This window comes from Orcinus orca, chromosome 8, assembly GCF_937001465.1.
Source record: "Orcinus orca chromosome 8, mOrcOrc1.1, whole genome shotgun sequence".
In the NCBI taxonomy this organism is placed as follows: Eukaryota; Metazoa; Chordata; class Mammalia; order Artiodactyla; family Delphinidae; genus Orcinus; species Orcinus orca.
The window spans coordinates 55,051,326-55,073,471 of NC_064566.1; the positions used below are offsets into that span (position 1 = coordinate 55,051,326).

Here is a 22,146-nt window from a genome sequence, read left to right on the forward strand (position 1 = left end):
TTCTGGTTCTCTTTTACTAACTTGGATACATGGCCAAGAATAAGTATCTCCCTTTGGTTCTTAATATCTTCATCTGTTAAATGAACAGTTCAGAGAGAGCGGCCAAGATTTAGTTTGAGAAATGATAAAGGAATCAAGGATGATACTTATATTTCTGGTTTGAGAAAATATGTGGTATTGATGCTATTTAACCAAGGGTATCAGTCAGGATAGTAGGGTTATGCTGCAGTAACAAAGGACCCCCAAATCTCAATGATTTACAGCAATGGCTGGCAAACTCTGGCCCACAGACTATTTGTTTTTATAGATAAAGTTTTACTGGAACACAGCCATATCCATTTATTTAGAAACTGTAGTTGTGAAAGAAAATATAAGGACCACAAGCCTAAAATATTTACTATCTTACCCCTTAAGAAATAGTTTGCTGAACACCTAGGTTTATAGCAACAAAGTTTATTCTTGAGCTACACTGTGTCTTGATAACAGGTTGGTAGTGGCTCTGCTGCACATTATCTTCACCCCCAAATGAGCGGCATTTATCTAGAAAATTATCAGTCATCATAGCAAAGGTAATAAAACACATAAAGAATATACATTGCTCTTAAAGCTTTTTCCAGAAAGTGTTAACTAACATACCACTTTTCCTTCATTTCACCGACCAAAGCCTAATCACATGACCATGCCTGAATTTACCAGCAGGGGGATGTATAGTCCTCCCAAAGGGAAGGGAACCAAATATTTTGCAGTTGTCCCACACAAATCTGGCCACCCTGTTCCATTTTCCTGAGTTTGTGGCCACTAAAGAAGACCTGACATTTTCTAACCTCTTTTACGAATAGGTATAATCATGTGGCTGTGTTGTTTCTAATGGAATAACAGAAGTAACATATGCAACTTCTGCTTTGCTTATTAAAAGAAAACTGCATGCCCTGAACTTACTTTCTTTCTCCTTTCTGAGGCTGAAGTACATTGTACAACACAGGAAAGCAAAATGTCCTAGGGTACAACAGTGAAATAAAAGAAACCTGGGTCTCTGAATAACCTCATGGAACACAACTGTCTCAAGAGTCTAGACCAGTCATTGTTATGATAGAGAGAAATAAACTTATTGCTTTTTTTCTCCCCTTTTTGGCTGCGCTGTAGGGCATGCAGAATCTTAGTTCCTCGACCACGGATCAAACCTGTGCCTCCTGCATTGGGAGCTAAGAGTCTTAACCACCGGACCACCTGGGAAGTCCCAAGTTATTGCTTATTTAAGCAATTATATTTTGGAATCATTTTGTTACAGAAGTTTAGTCTCTACACTGACACAGATTCACTTTATTTTTTGAGTAAAGATGTTCACTATGTAATTGAGTATACTGGCCTTGGAACTAAGAAGATTCAGGATGAAAATATGACTCACTGGCATACGGGGTTTAAAGCCATGGGAATAAATACGATAATCCAGGGAGAGTGTATGAAGTGAGACTAGAGGAGAGTCTAAAACAAAACTCTGTAGTACAAAAACCTTCAGGAGCTTAGATAAAAAGAAAGATCTGGCAAAGGAGACTACTAGGGATAGAAAGAAATCCAGGAAAGTACTGTAGGAAAGAAGGCAAAAGAAGAATGTTTGAAGGAAAGAACATGTAGAGAAACTGGGAAGATATGTAATAAATAGTGTCACTTGAATTTAGTAATAAGCGACACTGTTCAAACGCTTGAACTGAAAAAGAAATTTTATTGGAATGGAATTATGCAGAGGAGGAAATTTTCAACGGACTAAGGAGTGAATGGGAGGTAAAGAAACAGACTAGCAAATAAAGAAAATTATTTCATGAGGTCTGTAAGATAGATAGCTTCTACGTGGCCCATAATGATCTTCACCTCCTGGTATTCATTCCCCTTATGTCATTCCTTCCCTTGTTCCTTCACCCCACCCGCTTTGGTTATGAGCCAAATCTAGTGATTTCATTCTAACAAATAAAATATGGCAAAGGTGATAGTACGTCATTTCCAAGATCTGGCTACAAAAAGACCATGAGTTCCATCTCAGGGACTCTCTCTCACTCACTGGCTCTGTTGCAATATTTTAAGCTGCCTTATGAAAAAGCCATGACAAGGAACCCAATCCTGTCAACAGCTATGTGACTGAGCTTGGAAGTGGATCCTCTTCCAGTTGAGCCTTCAGAGAAAACTGCAAGGCAAGCTGACAGCTTGACTACGTACAGCCTAATGACAGACACTGAGCCAGATTCCTAACACAAAAAAATTATGAGATAATAAATGTTTGATGTTCATTGTTTTAAGCTGCTCAGTTTGGGGGTAAGTTGTCATGAAAGCAATAAATAACTTATATAAAGGGGAAGACGAGCAGATGGGTGGCAGCTGAAGGGAAATAAAGAGTTAATGGAGAGTTTATAGTTCTTTACTAAAATAGTAGAGACTTTAGCATATCAAAAAAGGATAAGGGAAAAATACACATTTATACATAAGAGTGTTTACAGGGCAGTGAAAGTCTTAAAAAACAGGGAAAAAAGGACTGTAAATATACATATGAAGTTAGCAAATCTCTATAAATATCTAAGTAGAAAAATTATTTTTTAATATTGAAGAAGGATATAATATATGTTAAGTAAGGGCAAAAAAAGTCTCAACAAAACTAGAGGGATCAAAATCAAACAAAGTATGTTCTCCTACACAATGGAATGAAATTAGAAATCAAAAACAGGAAAAAATTGGGGAAATTCACAAACTTGTGGAAACAACACACTACTAAATAACCAACGGGTCAAAAAAGAAATCACAAGGGAAAAGAGAAAATACTTAGAAATGAATGAAAACAAAAGAGAACATACTAATTTATTAAATGTAACTAAGCAGGGATTAGATGCAATAGCTGAAAATGCCTATATTGAAAAAGAGGAATACCTCAAATTAATAACCTAAACTTCCATGTTAGAAAAGAAGAGTAGGGACTTCCCTGGTGGCACAGTGGTTAAGAATCCACCTGCCAATGCTACAGACACAGGTTAGAGCCCTGGTCCAGGAATATCCCATGCCGCAGAGCAACTAAGCTGGTGCGCCACAACTACTGAGCCTGCGCTCTAGAGCTCGCACTCTAGAGCCCGCGAGCCACAACTACTGAAGCCTACACGCCTAGAGCCCCGTGCTCTGCAACAAGAGAAGCCACCGCAATGAGCAGCCCACGCACCACAACGAAGAGTAGCCCCTACTCACTGCAACTACAGAAAGCCTGCACGCAGCAACAAAGACCCAACGTGGCCAAAAATAAATAAATAAATAAAATTTAAAAAAGAAAAACAGAAATTCAATTAAACCAAAAGTTGGTCCTTAAAAAGATAAAATTTTACAAACCTCTAACTAGACTGGCCAGGAAAAAAGAGAACACTAAATCAGTAAAATGAGGAAAGAAAGAAGGAACATTACTACAGACTTTGCAGAAGTAAAAAGAATTATAAGTGAATACTATGAACAACTGTATGCCAATAAATTAGATAAGCTAATAAAATGGACAATTTCCTAGAAAGGCACAAACTACTGAACTTGACACAAGAAGAAATACAAATCTGACTAAATCAATGACAATTAAAGAGACTGAATAAACAAACAAAAATTTTCAACAAAGAAAAGCCCAAGTGCACCTGGCTTCCCTGCTAAATTCTAATAAATACCTCACAAACACTTGCAAAAAAAACAAAAGCAGAGGAAACACTTCTCAATTCAACATAAGAGGCCAGCATTACCGAGATAGCAAAACCAGACAAAGACACCTCAAGAAAAAAAAAAAAAAATACGGATATCCCTTATGAACATAGGCACAAAAATCCTCAAAAATAAATTAACAAACCAAATCTAGCAACAGATAAAAATGATTACGGACCATGACCAAGTGGGATTGGTTACAGGATTGCAAGGTTTCAACATATGAAAATTAATCAATGTAATATACCACATTAATAGAATAAAGGACAAAATTTGTGTGGTTAACTCAATAGATGCAGAAAAAACATCTGACAAAATCCAACAGCTTTCATGATAAAAACACTAAACAAACTAGGAAAAGAAGAGAATTTCCTCAACCTGATAAAGGACATCAATGAAAAACCCTCAAATAACACCATACTAAAAGTTGAAAGGCTGAAAACTTTCCCCCTAGGATCAGGAACATGACAAGGATGTCTGCTCTCACCATTTCTATTCAACAGTGTACCAGAGGTTCCAGCAAAGCAATTATGCAAGAAAAAGAAATAAAGCGTATCCAGATTGAAAAGGGGGAAGTAAGCCTATCTATGTTTGCAGATGACATAATCTTGTATATAGAAAATCTTAAGAATTCACAAAAAAAGCTATTTGAGCTAATAATGAGTTTGGCAAAGTTGCAACATACAAGATCAACATACAATCATTAGTCATATTTCTACACAATAGCAGTGAATGATATGAAAATGAAATTAAGAAAATTCCATTTATAATACCCTCAAAAACTGCAAAATGCTAAGGAATAAATTGAACAAAAGTATAAGACTGGAGTCAGAAAACTGCAAAACATTTTTGAAAGGAATTAAAGACCTACATATTTTGAAAGACATCCTATTTTCATGGATCAGAAAACTTACTACTGTTAAGAAGCCAATACTCCTCAAATTTATCTATAGATTATATACAATCCCTATGCAAATCCTAACTGGCATTTTTGCAGATACTGATGAGCTGATCCTCAAACTCATAAGGAAATGAAAGTGATGCAGAACAGCCAAAACAATTTTGGAAAAGATGAACAATTTCAAAATTTACCACAAAGTTGCAGTAATCAAGACTATATGGTACCAGCATAAATAACAACATGTAAGTCAACAGAATGAAAACTTCAGAAATAAACTCTCACATTTATCGTCAATTGACTTTCTACAAGGATGTCAAGGCAATCCAGTGAGGGAAAGAATGTTTTTTACAAATGGTAATAGAACAAATGGATATCTATGTGCAAAGAATATAGTTAGACTCCTATCTGAGAGTATATTCAAAAATTAAATGGGTTATAGATCTAAATTTAAGAACTAAAACTACAAACTCTTAAAACAAAATATAGAATTAAATCTTCATGACCTGGCTTGGGCAACAGTTTCTTATATATGACACCAAAGCACTAGCCACATTAGAAAAATATTGGACTTAATCAAAATGAAAACTTCCATGCATCAAAAGATATTACACACAAACTGAAAAGACAACACACATAATGGGAGAAAATATTTGCAAACCATATATCTGGTAAGGGTCTAGTATGCAGAATATATAAAAAAACTTTAAAAACTCAAAAACAAGAAGACAACCAATTAAAAAATGGACAAGGATGTGAATAGACATTTTTCCAAAGAAGATACACACAAAGTCCAACAAGCCCATGAAAAGAAGGTTCAACATCCTTTAATCATAAGGAAAATGTAAATCAAAACCATAATGAGATAGTACTTCATCCCCACTGGGAGGGCTAAAATCAATCAGTCAATAATAAGTGTTGGTAAGGTGGGATGTGGAAAAGTTGGAACCCTCATAGGTTCCTAGGGAAAAACGTTGGAGCTGTTTTGGAAACAGTCTGGCAGTTCCTCAAAAAATTAAACAAAGAATTACCATATAACCCAGCAATTCTACCCTAGATATATACTCAAAAAACTGAATCACCTGTCTACCCAAAAATCTGTACACAAATGTTCATAGCAGTACTATTTATAATAGCCAAAAGGTAGAAACAAGGCAAATATCATAAACTGATAAGCAGATTAAATGTAATATTATCCACACAATGGAATATTATTCAAGCATAAAAACGGACAAAGTTCTGATACATGCTACAACACAGATGAACCTTGAAAACATTTTGCTAAGTGAAAGAAGCCAGACACAAAGGCTACTACAAATTCTGATTCCATTTATATGAAACCTCCATAATAGGCAAATTCACAGAGTCAGAAAACAGATCAGTGGTTGCTAAGGACTGGGGGAAAGGGGAAGTAATTGCTAATGGGTATGAGGTTTCTTCTGGGGCGATGAAGATGTTCTGGTTTGGATACTGGTGATGGTTGCACAACCTTGTGAATATACTAAAAACACTGAATTGTACACTTTCAAAGGGCAAATTTTATGTTATGTGAAAGTATCTCAATTCAAAAAAATTGAGCTAGAACCTGCAGTTATGACCATAAAACTAAAGGGGTTTATAAAATCATGTTGTCCCAATTATCACATTTTATGAAGAAACTGAGATACAAGGGAGCAAAAGGAGATTATCCGTGGACCCAAATTTTGTTAACAGTAGAGTTGAGATTAGTATACAAGATATTTCTACCTCAGTTCTCAGAACATATACAAAACAAACCAACCCACTTTAATAAACAGATTTACAAACAACTACACCCTTTAAAATGTTATGTTAAAAACTACTGTCCTGAAATTCTAGCACCTCTTTATAAGGTCCAGACCTAGATTGTTAACAAATATTTTGTTAAAGGCAAAGCAGCAACTTCACTGGTATCCACCCCCTGCCTCACTGGTATGTTTAAAAGGACTTTAAACAGTTAAAACTTTGCTCATTTATTATCCACAGTTTAACATAGTTCAGAGATTTAATTAAATATTAGTTAATCAAGCCTTTTAGAAAATCACACAGCATCAAATTTTTGAAATGCTGAGCCAACTTTCCAGGGCTTCAAACTTGTGCAAAAGTATTGAAATATATCTCATCTCATATTGGGCTTTTCAAAAGTTAAGACACTCCTACCACTTGCTGAGCGTTCAGGTCTATGCCTCCTCTCCCTGAATCTGGGGAGAACTGTGGTTGCTTCAACCAACAGAGTACAGTGAAAGTGACCTTTTCCAAATTCCCAACCCAGAGAGTCACTGAGCTGATTAAAATGATTATTGTTTTATGTCACTTAATTTAGAGTGGTGTGTTACGCAGCAAAGATAACTGAAACAGCACATGTGATTTTTTATGATAAGAACAAGCAACTCCTGTTCCCTGATGGTTCCTCTTTTCATAGCACTCTACAATCATATGCACACGCCTGCAAAAGCAGGTATGAAAATACATGTATACATAAACATACATTTTTAAAAAGACGATAAGAAAATTACAGGTTTTCAATCGCCTAAAAATGTAACCTAATATTCTAGTATGTTAGAGTTCAAAATATCACCCCCCGCCCCTCACAAAATTGTGTGGATCTCAAAAGTTTGGATGCAATTCCATCCAGACAATTTTCCTGAATGGTCGTGCCCTTAATAGGGTTTATCCTAAAGCAATCATTTTCTGATTACCCAAGTTGTTCTCATTAAGGATAGGTTTGGCCTATTGTTATCTTAGAAGCCTTCCATACTGACCTAAAGGTCTTTGGACATTTTACTTTTTAAGTAAAAGACAAATTTTGGCTCTGTCTACACATACTATGTGATCTCAAAGAAAAATGACAACTTTGTTGGGCCTCATCTATAGCTTAATTGAGTTGATCAGGACGATTTTAAGAAATCATGAAAGAAACTGAGAGAAAACATGAAAAGTCCTGAGCACAGTGTTTGACACAAAAGATAACACCTCTGAAATCTAACTTTGGGACTCTAGACTATTGCTTAGTAGCTGCAAAAAAGAATCACATACCTGTAGTAATCATATAGATTTCTGAGTCATATTTTGCAACTTTTAGGAGACCATTTTAAAAATCAGAGCATATTATGAAACATAACATCGATTTATGCTAGATAGAATAGAGAAGGTGATTTACAAATATTTACCTTGATCAAATATTTTTCCCATCTATCTGCTGTAACAGATTTGCCAATCTTCCTCATCAACTTCAAATGGAGCTCCACCAATTCTTTAGGTACTTAAAAGGAAGAAAAAATACTGTTAGCCAGCAAAATAAAACATTTGTAAACATTTAGGATCATAAAAAAAGAACTTTCTTCAATGCTGAATACTTTTTCAAAATAGACGTTGATTTAGTTATCTTTTAGAACTCTGAATCCGAAAAGACTAAACTAGGGCAAGAAATAACTGAAAACTACTTTTTTAAACATGAACAAGAATATTCATGTTTTCTTTCAAAACATCAACAATTAAGAGTGAACTCTAATGTAAACTGCAGACTTTTGGGTGATAATAATGTGTCAATGTAGGTTCATCAATTTCAACAAATGTACCATAGTAGTGTGGGATGTGGACAGTGAGAGAGGTTGTACATGTGCGGAGGAAGAGGGTATATGTGAACTCTCTCTACTTTGTGCTCAATTTTTTTTGTGAATCTAAAACTGCTCTAAAAAATAAAGTCTATAAAAAATACCATAAAGTAAAATCACTTAACTATACAACTAAAATTTCTACTGTGTTTCTCATACCACATATTTGGTTTCTTGACTGAGATTGCAGACCAAGACACAGATTCACAGAATCAGAAAGGAATCAACGAATATAAATTCCAAATTGACAGATATCTCAGAAATAGAGTCTAATTGGTTTTCAAGCTGTTGAAGAAAACTACTCTTCTGACCCATCCCTTATCTAATGTGCTAAACTCCTCTATAGCATCCCTATAAATCTCTGCTTGACAAACTACAGGGACAGAAAATTTACTTAACCTTCCAAAATTCTAATTATTAGAAAGTTACCCTTACACAAAGTAAAAAATCTGCCTCCCTACACCTTCCTCCCATTTCTTGCTCTTATTCTCTAGTTTCAAAGAAAATACTTTCAATTCCTCTTTTATTGGAAACTTCAAATATTTGAACACAGCTGTATCTTCCCTCAAGTTTTCTCTTCCAACTGTAAACAACCAGAGTTCCTCCAAATATCCCCTGAACATCATCTGATTATATGATATAACTGTATTAATTAGACCTGAGGGAAATAAAGGACACACACATTTAGCATTTCCCAAATACCAAATACTGCTAGTAAACTAAGAGAAATTACATTTATACTATCTAAAAAGTTTCCCTGATCTACGAGAGAGAAGACAGCAGAAACAAGAAGAACTACAGTCCTGCAGCCTGTGGAACAAAAACCACATTCACAGAAAGATAGACAAGATGAAAAGGCAGGGGGTTATGTGCCAGATGAAGGAACAAGATAAAACCCCAGGAAAACAACTAAATGAAGTGGAGATAGGCAACCTTCCAGAAAAAGAATTCAGAATAATGATAGTGAAGATGATCCAGGACCTCGGAAAAAGAATGGAGGCAAAGATCAAGAAGATGCAAGAAAAGTTTAACAATGACCTAGAAGATTTAAAGAACAAACAAACAGAAATGAACAATACAATAACTGAAATGAAAACTACACTAGAAGGAATCAATAGCAGAATAACTGAGGCAGAAGAATGGATAAGTGACCTGGAAGACAGAATGGTGGAATTCACTGCTGCGGAACAGAATAAAGAAAAAAGAATGAAAAGAAATGACGACAGCCTAAGGGACCTCTGGGACAACATTAAATGCAACAACATTCGCATTATAGGGGTCCCAGAAGGAGAAGAGAGAGAGAAAGGGCCAAAGAAAATTTTTGAAGAGATTATGGTCGAAAACTTCCCTAACATGGGAAAGGAAATAGCCACCCAAGTCCAGGCAGCACAGAGAATCCCATACAGGATAAACCCAAGGAGAAACAGGCCGAGACACATAGTAATCAAGTTGGCAAAAATCAAATACAAAGAAAAATGATTGAAAGCAGCAAGGGAAAAACAACAAATAACATACAAGGGAACTCCCATAAGGTTAACAGCTGATTTCTCAGCAGAAACTCTACAACCCAGAAGGGAGTGGCATGATATACTTAAAGTGATGCAAGGGAAGAACCTACAACCAAGATTACTCTACCCAGCAAGGATCTCATTCAGATTCCATGGAGAAATCAAAAGCTTTACAGACAAGCAAAAACTAAGAGAAGTCAGCACTACCAAACAGGCTCTACAACAAATACTAAAGGAACTTCTCTAAGTGGGAAACACAAGAGAAGAAAAGGACCTATAAAAACAAACCCAAAACAATTAAGAAAGTGGTAATAGGAACATACATATCGATAATTACCTTAAACATGAATGGATTAAATGCTCCAACCAAAAGACACAGGTTTGCTGAATGGATACAAAAACAAGGCCCATATATATATGCTGTCTACAAGAGACCCACTTCATACCTAGGGGCACATACAGACTGAAAGTGAGGGGATGGAACAAGTTATTCCATGCAAATGGAAATCAAAAGAAAGCTGGAGTAGCAATACTCATATCAGATAAAATAGACTTTAAAATAAAGAATGTTACAAGAGACAAGGAAGGACACTACGTAATGATCAAGGGATCAATCCAAAAAGAAGATATAACAATTATAAATATATATGCACTCAGCATAGGAGCATCTCAATACATAAGGCAACTGCTAACAGCTCTAAAAGAGGAAATCGACAGTAACACAATAATAGCGGGAGACTTTAACACCTCACTTACACCAATGGACAGATCATCCAAAATGAAAATAAATAAGGAAGCAGAAGCTTTAAATGACGCAATAGACCAGATAGATTTAAGTGATATTTATAGGATATTCCATCCAAAAATAGCAGATTACACTTTCTTCTCAACTGTGCATGGAACATTCTCCAGGATAGATCACATCTTGGGTCACCAATCAAGCCTCAGTAAATTTAAGAAAATTGAAATCATATCAAGCATCTTTTCTGACCACAACGCTATGAGATTAGAAACGAATTACAGGGGAAAAAATGTAAAAAAAACACAAACACATGGAGGTTAAACAATACATTACTAAATAACCAAGAGATCACTGAAGAAATCAAAGAGGGAATCAAAAAATACCTAGGGACAAATTACAATGAAAACACGACGATCCAAAACCTGCGGGATGCAGCAGAAGCAGTTCTAAGAGGGAAGTTTATAGCTATACAAGCCTACCTCAAGAAACAAGAAAAATCTCAAATAAACACTCTAACCTTACACCTAAAGGAACTTACACCTAAAGGAAAGAACAAACAAAATGCACAAAAAAAAAAAAAAAAAAAGTTTCCCTAATCAAATACATTAAAGAAATATATATTTATTTTTACCACAGAACTTCCCGAAGTCTTAATTGATTAGTCTTATATAAATAGTCTTATATCCCTATATTGGATATAATCTGCAGCATTCCCTAATATATTTGATCATGGAATCTTTTTCTGTGAAACACACAATACCTTGTAGTATACAAGTGCTCTGAAGTACAGGTTGGGAAGTGATGGACTAATTTTTTTCATTCATTCTTTCAGATTCTTTACACCCCAGTAAAGCCACTTCTAACTTGAAATGACCCTGAAGCATAAAAACATTTCACTATTCAACAAATTTCTGTGGGTCCACTATTAGTAAGCAAGAAATAGTCTCTACCTTTAATGAGCCTACTTAAGGGAGTCTTCTCTGGGGCGGGGGGGTGGGGAGGTAAATGGTGGGTGAGTTGGAGGTAAAGGAAAGAAGCAGGGGAGGGATGATTACAGATGAGTAAACAGACAATCAAACTAAGCCAAGACCAGAATACACGGGATTGAGGGTGGAGTGGAGAAAAGGGGGAAAGGACACTGCTTATGAAAGTAACAAATACAAAAGGCTGAGAAACAAAGTGAGCATGGAAGTGGAAGCACTCAAAAAAGGGGTATGATCATGAAGAATCTTATAAGAACAGGCTACAGTTTACATTTTATTAAAAAGTTTAAGTGAGAGTGCTCTATAATTTAGAAAGATCTCAAAAACTGAACTGTAGGAAAACAGATAGCTTTTATTTGCTTATTTGTTTTAGGAGGTGGTGTGCAGGGTAGAGACGATATAAATTCAGGAAAATATCAATCCAGAAAGATGGGAGTAACCTGAAGGCAGAGGTGGTACCAAGAGAAGTGGGGAGATTTGAGATATGTTTAGGAAACAAATAATAAAACTTAGGGACTGGCTGACTGAGCAAAGGGAAAGCATCAAGAAAAACTGAGGCACTGACTTAGGTAGGCAACTGAGTAGATGCCAATGACAATACATCAGGGAGAAAAAGACCTGGGCTCAATTCTCAGCTCTACTACTTAAGACAAGGAGACCATGATTCTGGTCAAGTTCTTTAAACAATGACTCTCAAATTCCTCGTCTGTAATAAAGGGTTGAACTGGCTGTCTTACAGTTTTAAAAACAGGAAACATTATACAGGGCTTCCCTGGTGGCGCAGTGGTTAAGAATCCACCTGCCAATGCAGGGGACACGGGTTCGAGCCCTGGTCCGGGAAGATCCCACATGCCGTAGAGCAACTAAGCCCATGCGCCACAACTACTGCTCCTATGCTCTAGAGCCCACAAGCCACAACTACTGAGCCCACATGCTACAACTACTGAAGCCCGCGTGCCTAGAGCCCCTGCTCCACAACAAGAAAAGCCACCGCAATGAGAACCCTGCACACCACAACGAAGAGTAGCCCCTGCTCGCCACAACTAGAGAAAGTCCACGCGCAGCAACAAAGACCCAATGCAGCCAAAAATATATAAATTAATAATAATTTAAAAAAGAAAACATTATACAAAGCTAAAATACCTTTATTTTCACTTCTGTCATGACATTTGGGGAACCAAGGTCAGTTTCAATTTCTTTTTCCTTTTCCCCAAACATAGTAGTCTTAATGATTCTACCTTTCTACATCTCAAACCTGCTCCCTATCTCCCCCAATTTCTCTATGATATCATTGCACCTTCTCACTTCAGAAAAACAGGTATGGATACTCTCCTGTAACCAAAGCAACCTTTAAAAAAAAAATACTGCTTTCATGTCACTTCCCAGTTCATAAATATCTTTGATGGCTCCTAGATACTTACATAAACTCATCTAGATTTCTTACCCTAGCCAAAGAGTCCCAATATTCAATTTCAACCTAACTCTCCAATCCTTCCCTCTTACTTCTGCACTGAAATGCTTGATTCAAGTCATTCTGGCCTGTTCACTATCCACTAAGCATACCCAGTCTACAACCTATCTGGGCTTTTATTCAAGCGCTCCAGTTTACTGTTTTCTGCCACTTGAATCATATTCATCTTTTAATGTTGAGTCAATAAAAGCCCTAAAAGTCTCTGAGATACCTTTCCAATGATTCCAGCAACATCTTTTTCCTGGGAATGCCCACAGTATTCATATTATCTATGTCACTCATTTATCAGGTAAAAGCTCTGCACCTGTGTTTTATGCATATCCTCCACATCACAGACAAATGAAATCACAAAAAGTTTTGATGCAATTGGTACTATTTTTAAAAATCCAAGAGGACAAAAGTAAATATATGCAAAAAATGTTTTTCATCCCACTTGGCAAATATAGTCATTCTTGATTTAGGCATGTAGAAGTAGATTTCCTTATTAGAGCATTGGCTGTTACAGAGTACTATCCAATAAAAATATAAAATGAGCCACATAATTTCAAATTTTCTATTAGTTCATTCATAAAAGTAAAAAAAAACAGGTCAAAATTAATTTTAACAATTTATGTTATGTAGCACTATATAGCTCAATGTTATTTCAACATACTATCAGCATTTAAAATTTCAGACTTTTACTTGACATTTTACTTATTTTTTTAATTTATAACTCAATTAAAATTATACATCATTGACATATGACAGTATTACTTTCAGGTGTACAACATAATGATTTAATATTTGTATACACTGCAAAATGATCACAATAAGTCTAGTTACACCCACCACCATACATAGTTACAAATTGTTTTTCTTATGAGAACTTTTAAGATCTCCTTGCTTAGCACCTTTCAAATATGCAGTACACTATTATTTTTTTTTCTTTTTTTTTTAGTACACTATTATTAACTGTAGTCACCATTCTGTATATTACCTCCCCATGACTTATTTATTTTATAACTGAAAGTCTGTACCTTTTGACCGTCTTCAACCATTGTACACTTTTGGGGTGATACCTAGTATTCAAAACATATCATTTTACCCTTACAGCATATCTCAATTCACCCTAGCCATATTTCAAGTGCTCAAGGGCCACATATGGCTACTGGCTACTGTACTGGATCACACAGAGCTAGCACGTTTAAACCTAAAATTTAGAACTCACAATTTACTAACAATTTACTTAAATTTTTCTTTTTTTTGGTGATACAACTGACATGTAACACTATATTTAGTTTCAGGTGTACAACATAATGACTTGATATTTGTAAATACTGCAAAATGATCACCACAATATGTCTAGTTAACATCCAATTTACTTATATTTTTTTGTTACAAATAGAACTGACAGGCTAATAACCTTATGGACACTTGTAGCTCTTAATATTTTGCCAGTCAATAAGAAGCAGACAAAAACTTCAATAGAAAAGTTAAATTGAAAATATTATAATTCCCATACTTTGCATTCTCTAAACAGTGCAGTCTATATCTGCACTTTTCAAAACAGCAGCCATTAGCTACATGTGACTATTTAGCACTTGATATGTGGCTAATAAAACTAAGGAATTAGACTTTTAATTTTACTAATTTTTAATTAACTTAAATAGCCACATGTGGTAAGTGGCTAGGGTTTGGGGCAGTGCAGCTATAAAATATCAATCATATTTTTTAAACCCATGATCATTTTCTATAACACGCACTGACGATCTATAAATTCACTTATTTATCACCTGGAACATTTCCTAAATAATTTCATTTTGAGAACATTAGGTAATTATTAACTTCCTTCTAAGAATTATCTATTAACCAATTTCATGTCATTCTGAAAAATACAGGTTTTGTCCCAACTGAACCAAGATCTCTACCTTTTCACATGACAGATTTGATATATAACCTTTAACGGACACGTTTCTTTCACAAGGCCTCAAGAAGGTGAAAGGTTCTGAAGCAGAAGAAAAGGTCAGGTGCTGTGTGAATTCATGAAGGGCCTGCCAAAATGATGCAGGTATGAAACAGCAGTAACTGGTTAGGATCCCAGAATGTATTACTGATCCAATCACCCAAAGATGTTCTATAGTTACATTTTTCTAAGCATCTTTCCAGCACCAAGCCTTAAGAATGCTGCTGCTTCTGAAATTCTAGTTTTATTATGTACAATTCTCTTTTTAATGGCAGAAATTTACAGCTGGTCATAATAACTAAATTACGTAATTCCTCTCATTTCTCATTGAAGTCTTTTACTTAAACTTCCTCTACGGTTGTAAGCAGCGATACACTTAGAGTCACAACACAGTTGATTTTATGTAGGCCATTGATAAAAGAACACTGATTTCAGATACAGGGATTTAAGTATAAGCTTACAAAAAGATTTTACTTACTGCCAGTTTCTACAAACTCTGTTGGGGGAGCACAGTTTTAACCATAATGACACTGGTCCCACAGTCCACTTGATCCTTGAAGTAACTATTATGTTTTTATATACCTTATCTGCAAAAAGTTCATTTAATCAATCATCTTAAAGTTTTCAGAAAAGCAAGAAAAAAAAGAAGTCTCAAGACTATGAACTAAAACTTTGGTCATTATCTGAAAAGCTACAGTTTATAGATGCGAGATGCCAGGTAAGTGTAATATAAATCACTAAGCTCAGCTTTCCATTATTACCATAATGGAAAAAAAAAAATCCAAGAATAGTTGTTATGTAAGCAGGCAAACCAAGGGGTTTCTAATGCTCCATTTAGGTTTTGGGTTTCATTTAGAATCATACTGCTGTTCCCATATAGGTAAAGAAACACACCAAACATGGCTCAGATTATTTCAGAACCAAAGCCGTGAAAACATCTCTGCTACAAAGAAAGTAATCAGTGTACTACTATAAACATCAGTATGGCTGGAGGCTCGAAAAACCAGCATTCAGCACCTCTTCCTGAAGGAGAAGGTAGATGTTTATGGGGAGGAAAGACCTCTAGGTAAGATGATGTGAGCCACCCTCACATCAGTCAGTCTTTAAAGGGTTACTCTTTCCTTATATGTACTTGAAAAACAGCATCCTGGCAGAGGGAATCCGAGGTACTTGAGGCAATGGCTTCCAATAACATACACCTCCAACTCTAATCAGATAATTCTATTTCCCTTCTCTCTTTTCTCTCTACTCAATTTAATAATCATGGGAGGGGTGGGGGGATGGGTAGGGAAGGAAGGAAAGAGAGACCCAAAACAAATTTTAAAAGAAAGAAATAATGATATCATGGTATTTAAGGAAGAGGAGGGATTTTTTTCCCTCAACATCTTTTCCTCCAATTATTTTAAATCTAGTGAAAGGTTGAAAGACTAGTACACCCGTCACCTAAATGCACCAACTGCTAACATTTTAGGTAAACATTTTTACACAGGATAAAACCATCAGCGAAAGGCTCTCTAATAAAAAAAAGAATGAAAAGCAGCAGCCAACCAAGCCAAGGAAGGGAAGAACATGCCAGGCACAAGGAAATGCCTGTAGAGAAGACCTGAGGCAGATAAAAGCTTCCAGTGTGGCAGGAAAGAGAAAATGGTAAAAGATGCCACTGAAGAAGTAAGCAAAGGTCATATCTTATAAAGCCTTGAGGTCCGTGTAAAGAGTTTTGATTATATTTTGAGTGTAATGAGAAATCAAGGGAGGAATTTAGGAAAGTTTCCTGATCTAAGTTTTTAAAAGATCATTCTTTGTCTAGGCTCTGCTTCATAATAACCTAAGCAGCAGAGGACAGATGGAGTTACAGATGAAACAAAATTACAAAATTTCACTGCATCTAGGTGATGAGCATGTGAAACTGCATTATACAGCTTTCTAACTTTGTATAAGTGGGGAATACGACTAGACTAACTAGGAGGCTAGTGCCATACTTCAGGCAAGAGATAATGATGGCTTGGACGAAGGTGGCAGCAGTGGAGATTTAGAGAAGTACCCTCAAGGAAAACTGCAAAATCTAGGAAATTTCAAAATTTCTAAAATATTTTCTAACAAGCACCTTCACCAATCTCAATCTGAGAAAGTAACTACTATATATCTGTCTTCTATGTGATTCCTATTGATTTGTTCATTTTTAAAAGCAGAAACCACAACTTTTTGTTTGATTAGTCATGATTTAGAAAGACAACATATACACAGACATTTAATAATAAAGTTAAATAAATTTATGTGTACCGTGTCTTATTTCTCATACTCTTCATCATTTCAAATGTTCATACTGCACTTAAAAGCCTGAACTTAATATTTCAACTAAGTATTCTTTTTTTTTTTTGCGGCACACGGGCCTCTTACTGTTGCAGTCTCTCCCGTTGCGGAGCACAGGCTCCAGACGGGCAGGCTCAGCGGCCATGGCTCACGGGCCCAGCCGCTCCGCGGCATGTGGGATCCTCCCAGACCGGGGCACGAACCCGTGTCCCCTGCATCGGCAGGTGGACTCTCAACCACTGCGCCACCAGGGAAGCCCAACTAAGTATTCTTTAAAACTGCGTTACATGTATATTATGAAAAGCACTAGAAAGAGTCAAGAGAAAGAGGTGCAAACCTCAATTTTCTCATCCATAAATGGAGTTGTACCAGATGATCTAAAGTCTTCCAGCTCTAATATTCAATGTCCAAGTCTAAGTATTGAGGCAGGTATTTATTTGCCTTAGAATAACACAGCAGTCGTCATAGGATTTAGCATTTTTGAACTGAAAGCACACTCTCTGATAAACTAGAAAACTTAGCAACTAAGATGTGATGTCAATTGCTCAAGGTCGAAGAGAGCCCAAGCAAGATCCCAGACCTCTGGCCTTCCAATCCAAGGCTCTTCCTAATGTTTCTTAAAGTACCAAATGGATGGAGGAATAGTTCAGAAGACCTGACTTATGAATCAAGCCACCCTTTCGGCATAGCTCAGTATCTGGGTTTTTATCTTTTACCTTGGGTTGTTCCTGCCTATGCACTCTGAGCCATTAACCATTTCTAAAATGTAATCCAGCTTTCTGTAACAACAGAAAGACTGCTACTCCTCCTCCCAATCCATTCTTTCTTTTTTCAACAGCTTTATTGAAAAGTAATTTACATACCATACACTTCATCCTTTTAAAGTACACAAATCAATGGGTTTTGGTATGTTTTATGATTAATGTTTAAATTGTGGTAAAATACAAATAACATAAAATTTGTCATCTTAACCATTTTAAGTGTAAAATTCAGTGGCATTAATAACATTCACAAAGTTGTGCAACCATGACTGCTGTTGCTGTTTTCCTATCCGTTTCCATAGTTAAAAGTTTTGAAACAGTCACTTCACTTCCAAATTGCTTTCTGGAAAATTTACAATTATAAAAGTAAAGTCCACTACAGTATATATTCTCCATGGGAGCAATACTGCACCCAAGAGGGCAAAAACTGATCCTTGAGGAGGGCAAAAAATCTCAGATATGGTTTACAGTTCTCAGCAACTTAACCCTACCTGACAAAATCTTACCCCTTAGTATTTAAATTCTCTTGCTAGGGAAAAATTAATTTTAAATTAAAGTTTTCTCTTTAGGAGTGTGATCATGGGAAAAAGAAAAAAAAAGGTGAGAAACACTGTGCTTTAGAATTCAAAAGCAAACACTGTTACTCAAAATGTAAAGCACCATCTTTAGACAATGCTCAACCTGCGACAGAGGCTGTATCCACTGAAACCAAAGCCAAGCTGCAAACTGCCTTGCTACCCCACAAGAACTGATTTTATCCATAATGTTAAACACAATAATGGGAAAAATTATGTTACAATTTTAATATTTAAATAAAGCAGAAAACCAAGCATGCTAGCTAAAAAATTGTTTTAAATTTATCCCCAATACTGATAATTAAGAGAGAGTAAGAACTAAGTATAAAACAGGAAAAGAGGAAGAAAATAAAGGTAGGCTCTTTGACATCATATAGTCTTAACTACCTTTACAGTCTCACTTTGTAATTACCTATCATCTATCTCCTCTTCTTCCTCTCTGCCACCCTTAGATGTAAGCTCCAAGGTAAGGGTCAGATCTATCTGCCTTTTTCATTGTTGTATTCCCTCCACCAAGCACAGTTCCTGGCTCATTCAACTATCTGATGAACTAGAATGGGACAAGAAAATAAAGGACAAGGAAAGCAACAGGGAGAGATGGAGTGAGGAAATTTTAAAAGTTCTCAGACAGCTAGAAAAAAAGAAAGTTCCTTTAGGTGTGAAAGAAAAATTATCTGAAAAGTATGTAGGAAAGTGATGAGGGAGATGAGATGAAAAAGATGGCAAAAGTGGCTTTAGAATTTCAGTTCACTGTGTGAGCCATCTGGTGACAGCACTAACCCAAAACAACTTATTGGCAGGGTTTTATTTCCCCTTTTCTCTCCCTTTTGAGGAAAGGGATGGAAGATGTGAATGCTCCCATGGACATTTGTATACAGGAGTCAATAATGAAGTCCACAAGTTTAATTAAATAAATACCTATATAGTGATTTCCTAACACCAGACCTCTATAAAGTGCTAGATTTCTATCCCCATCATGTATGTTCCGTAGTATTTAAAAACTTAAAAGCACACTAAAAGATGCCTTTATGATTCAATACCACGATTTTAGGTGTTAGGAAATCAGTTTGATGTTTCTTTTAAAGACCATTCTGCAGATCTATGAACTTAAATTAAAAGAACTATATCTCTTGGGACTTCCCTGGTGGCGTAGTGGTTAAGGATCCGCCTGCCAATGCAGGGGACACAGGTTCAAGCCCTGGTCCGGGAAGATCCCACATACTGCGGAGCAACTAAAGCACGTGTGCCACAACTACTGAGCCCACGAGCCACAACTACTGAGCCTGCGTGCCCTAGAGCCCGTGCTCCACAACAAGAGAAGCCACCACAATGAGAAGCCCACACACCACAATGAAGAGTAGCCCCTGCTCACTGCAACTAGAGAAGGCCCATGTGCAGCAAGGAAGACCCAATGCAGCCAAAAACAAAATAAATAAGATAAATAAATTGAAAAAAATAACTATTTCTTTATGAAATTTATGTCATCTTTATTCCTTGCTAACAAGTGATCATACTTTTCTTTCAATCAACATTCATTTGACAAGCAGAGATAACGATATAAGTAACATACCATGTCATCTTACAGTTTCCTAAAATCTTGGCAGAAAGCATAACAAATGAATTCACTGTAACTTCTACAGTTATTTCAATAAATGAGAAAATGTACATGAAAACACTTTATAAACCATAAAGCAATAAACAAACCAAAGTTACTGTTATTCACCACCAGATGGTGATCATGTCTTATTTAAAGCAAATGCTGACACCTTATTCAGGGGCCAGCCAACTGACTATTAAAAATTATTAATAAGCAAACCAGGTTGTCTGAATAAAATACTGGTGATTTAAGTATGTTCAATTGAAACATCAGCAAAACAATAAAAAACAGGTTCTGCCTGAAGATTTCTAAAGGAGCTGATCTCTTCTTATTCACATTTGATATAATTTAAAGAAAAAGACAACAGGGCATGTTTTCTGGCAGTCTTATATGGGTTATTTAACCATTCATACCACCTTGATCCACCCTAACGTGTTATTTTAAAGCAAATTCCAGATATCATGATTTCATCCACAAATATTTCACTGTGTATCTCTAAGGGATAAGGACTCTTTAAAACTAAGCATAATAATATTATTACCACCTAAAAACTAATAATTCTTTAATGTCACAGAATTTCCAGTCAATTAAACAATTTTAAAACATTTTCAATTAACCAAGAAATAAAACTGTATTTTTTTGTTACCTCTGTAGCAGATGCTGGCAGCACCTCACCTTTATCCCCTCAGCACTTATGATTCCAGTACAGGCCAACCTGCAAGCATGTGCAAGTCTTCACATGAGGGTTTTTTCTGACTACAGGGCAGGGGAGTTAAGCATTCCTGAGGGCATCCCTAAACCAGTAACTGAAAGAGCTCCTTAACCCCTTTGCTGGGATGAATCTGAGATATAATCTACACCGTCTTTCAGCTCAACAGAGGATTTAGTCCCAGTAGCCTATAAAATAACATACTTGAAAACACATCCCATATTGGCTTTTTTTCCCCCTTTCCAGTATCACTTCCCCTGCCCTTGTCAGTGTTTCCTGGCATCAGTTTCCAAATAAACTATTTGCACTCACATTTCTGTCTCAGGGTCTACTGCCTGGGGAATCCAACATAAGACAACCTCTTAATTTTGAATGAAAGCTATGGACATCCTAAGAAAGTGTAAACATAAAAATTTCTGTAAATATGTTCAAAGAGTTTAGAGACAACACAAAAGACATACAAATATCCCAGTTTAAAGAACCCTTTCTCCTACAGGTTCAGGATAGTCAAGATCTTAATGTGTTCCACTGAGATTGTTCAGTTATGTTGAAAAACTAACATCCCCACCGCTTACTCTTCATTGTTGGCAAAGAAGCATCGTTATCTCAATCCTCAGTTCTTATGTGCGTAACAATCTAACTGAAAGTACACCAACTGCAGGCTTAAGTGCTACACTTTAAAGAAAAAAAAAATGTTCCTAGAAGGAATGGTTTACTAAGACTGGGTCCCTTGAAAAGCCACAAAATGTGATATTTATGAGTATTTTCATTTATATATGACTTTTTTTTTTATATATGACTTTCAATGGATATTTTTTTTAAACTGCTGCTGGTCTCAAACAACAATTCAAGTAAGAGTAAAGGACTTGTGAAGATTTCTTTTGAAAAATCAACTTGGGGTGGGGGGTACTTCCCTGGTGGTCCAGTGGATAAAAATTGGCACTCCCAATGTAGGGGGCCCAGGTTCGATCCCTGGTCAGGGAACTAGATCCCACATGTATGTCGCAACTAAGAGTCTGCATGCTGCAGCTAAGAAGTCCACAGGCTGCAACTAAGAAGGCTGAATACTACAACTAAGAGCCTGCATGCTGCAACTAAACAGGCCGCAAGGAAGATCCCACGTGCCACAACTAAGACCTGGTACAGCCTAAATAAATAAATAAATATTAAAAAAAAAAAAAAAGAAAGAAACCAAAAAGAAAAATCAACTTGGGGCGGTCATACTAATAGTATGATAAAGTCCCCTCTAGCTAACACACACTCCTCCTCTACCCTTCTGAAAAAAGTTCTATGCACTCAGTTTCCATTTTCTC

General features: G+C 36.2%; 1 protein-coding gene across 3 annotated transcripts in view; it reads right to left on the reverse strand.

Moving 5' to 3' along the window:
- Window positions 1-22,146, reverse strand: part of RSF1 (remodeling and spacing factor 1) — a 171,814-nt gene that overhangs the window by 118,783 nt on the left and 30,885 nt on the right. For 2 of the 3 annotated variants that reach the window (XM_033405799.2, XM_004279831.3), the window contains exon 2: window positions 7,792-7,883. In XM_033405799.2, the coding sequence (XP_033261690.1) occupies window positions 7,792-7,883 (92 nt within the window). Of the gene's footprint in view, window positions 1-7,791; window positions 7,884-22,146 lie in introns of those variants that run through there. The other variant, XM_033405798.2, reaches the window with a different exon arrangement.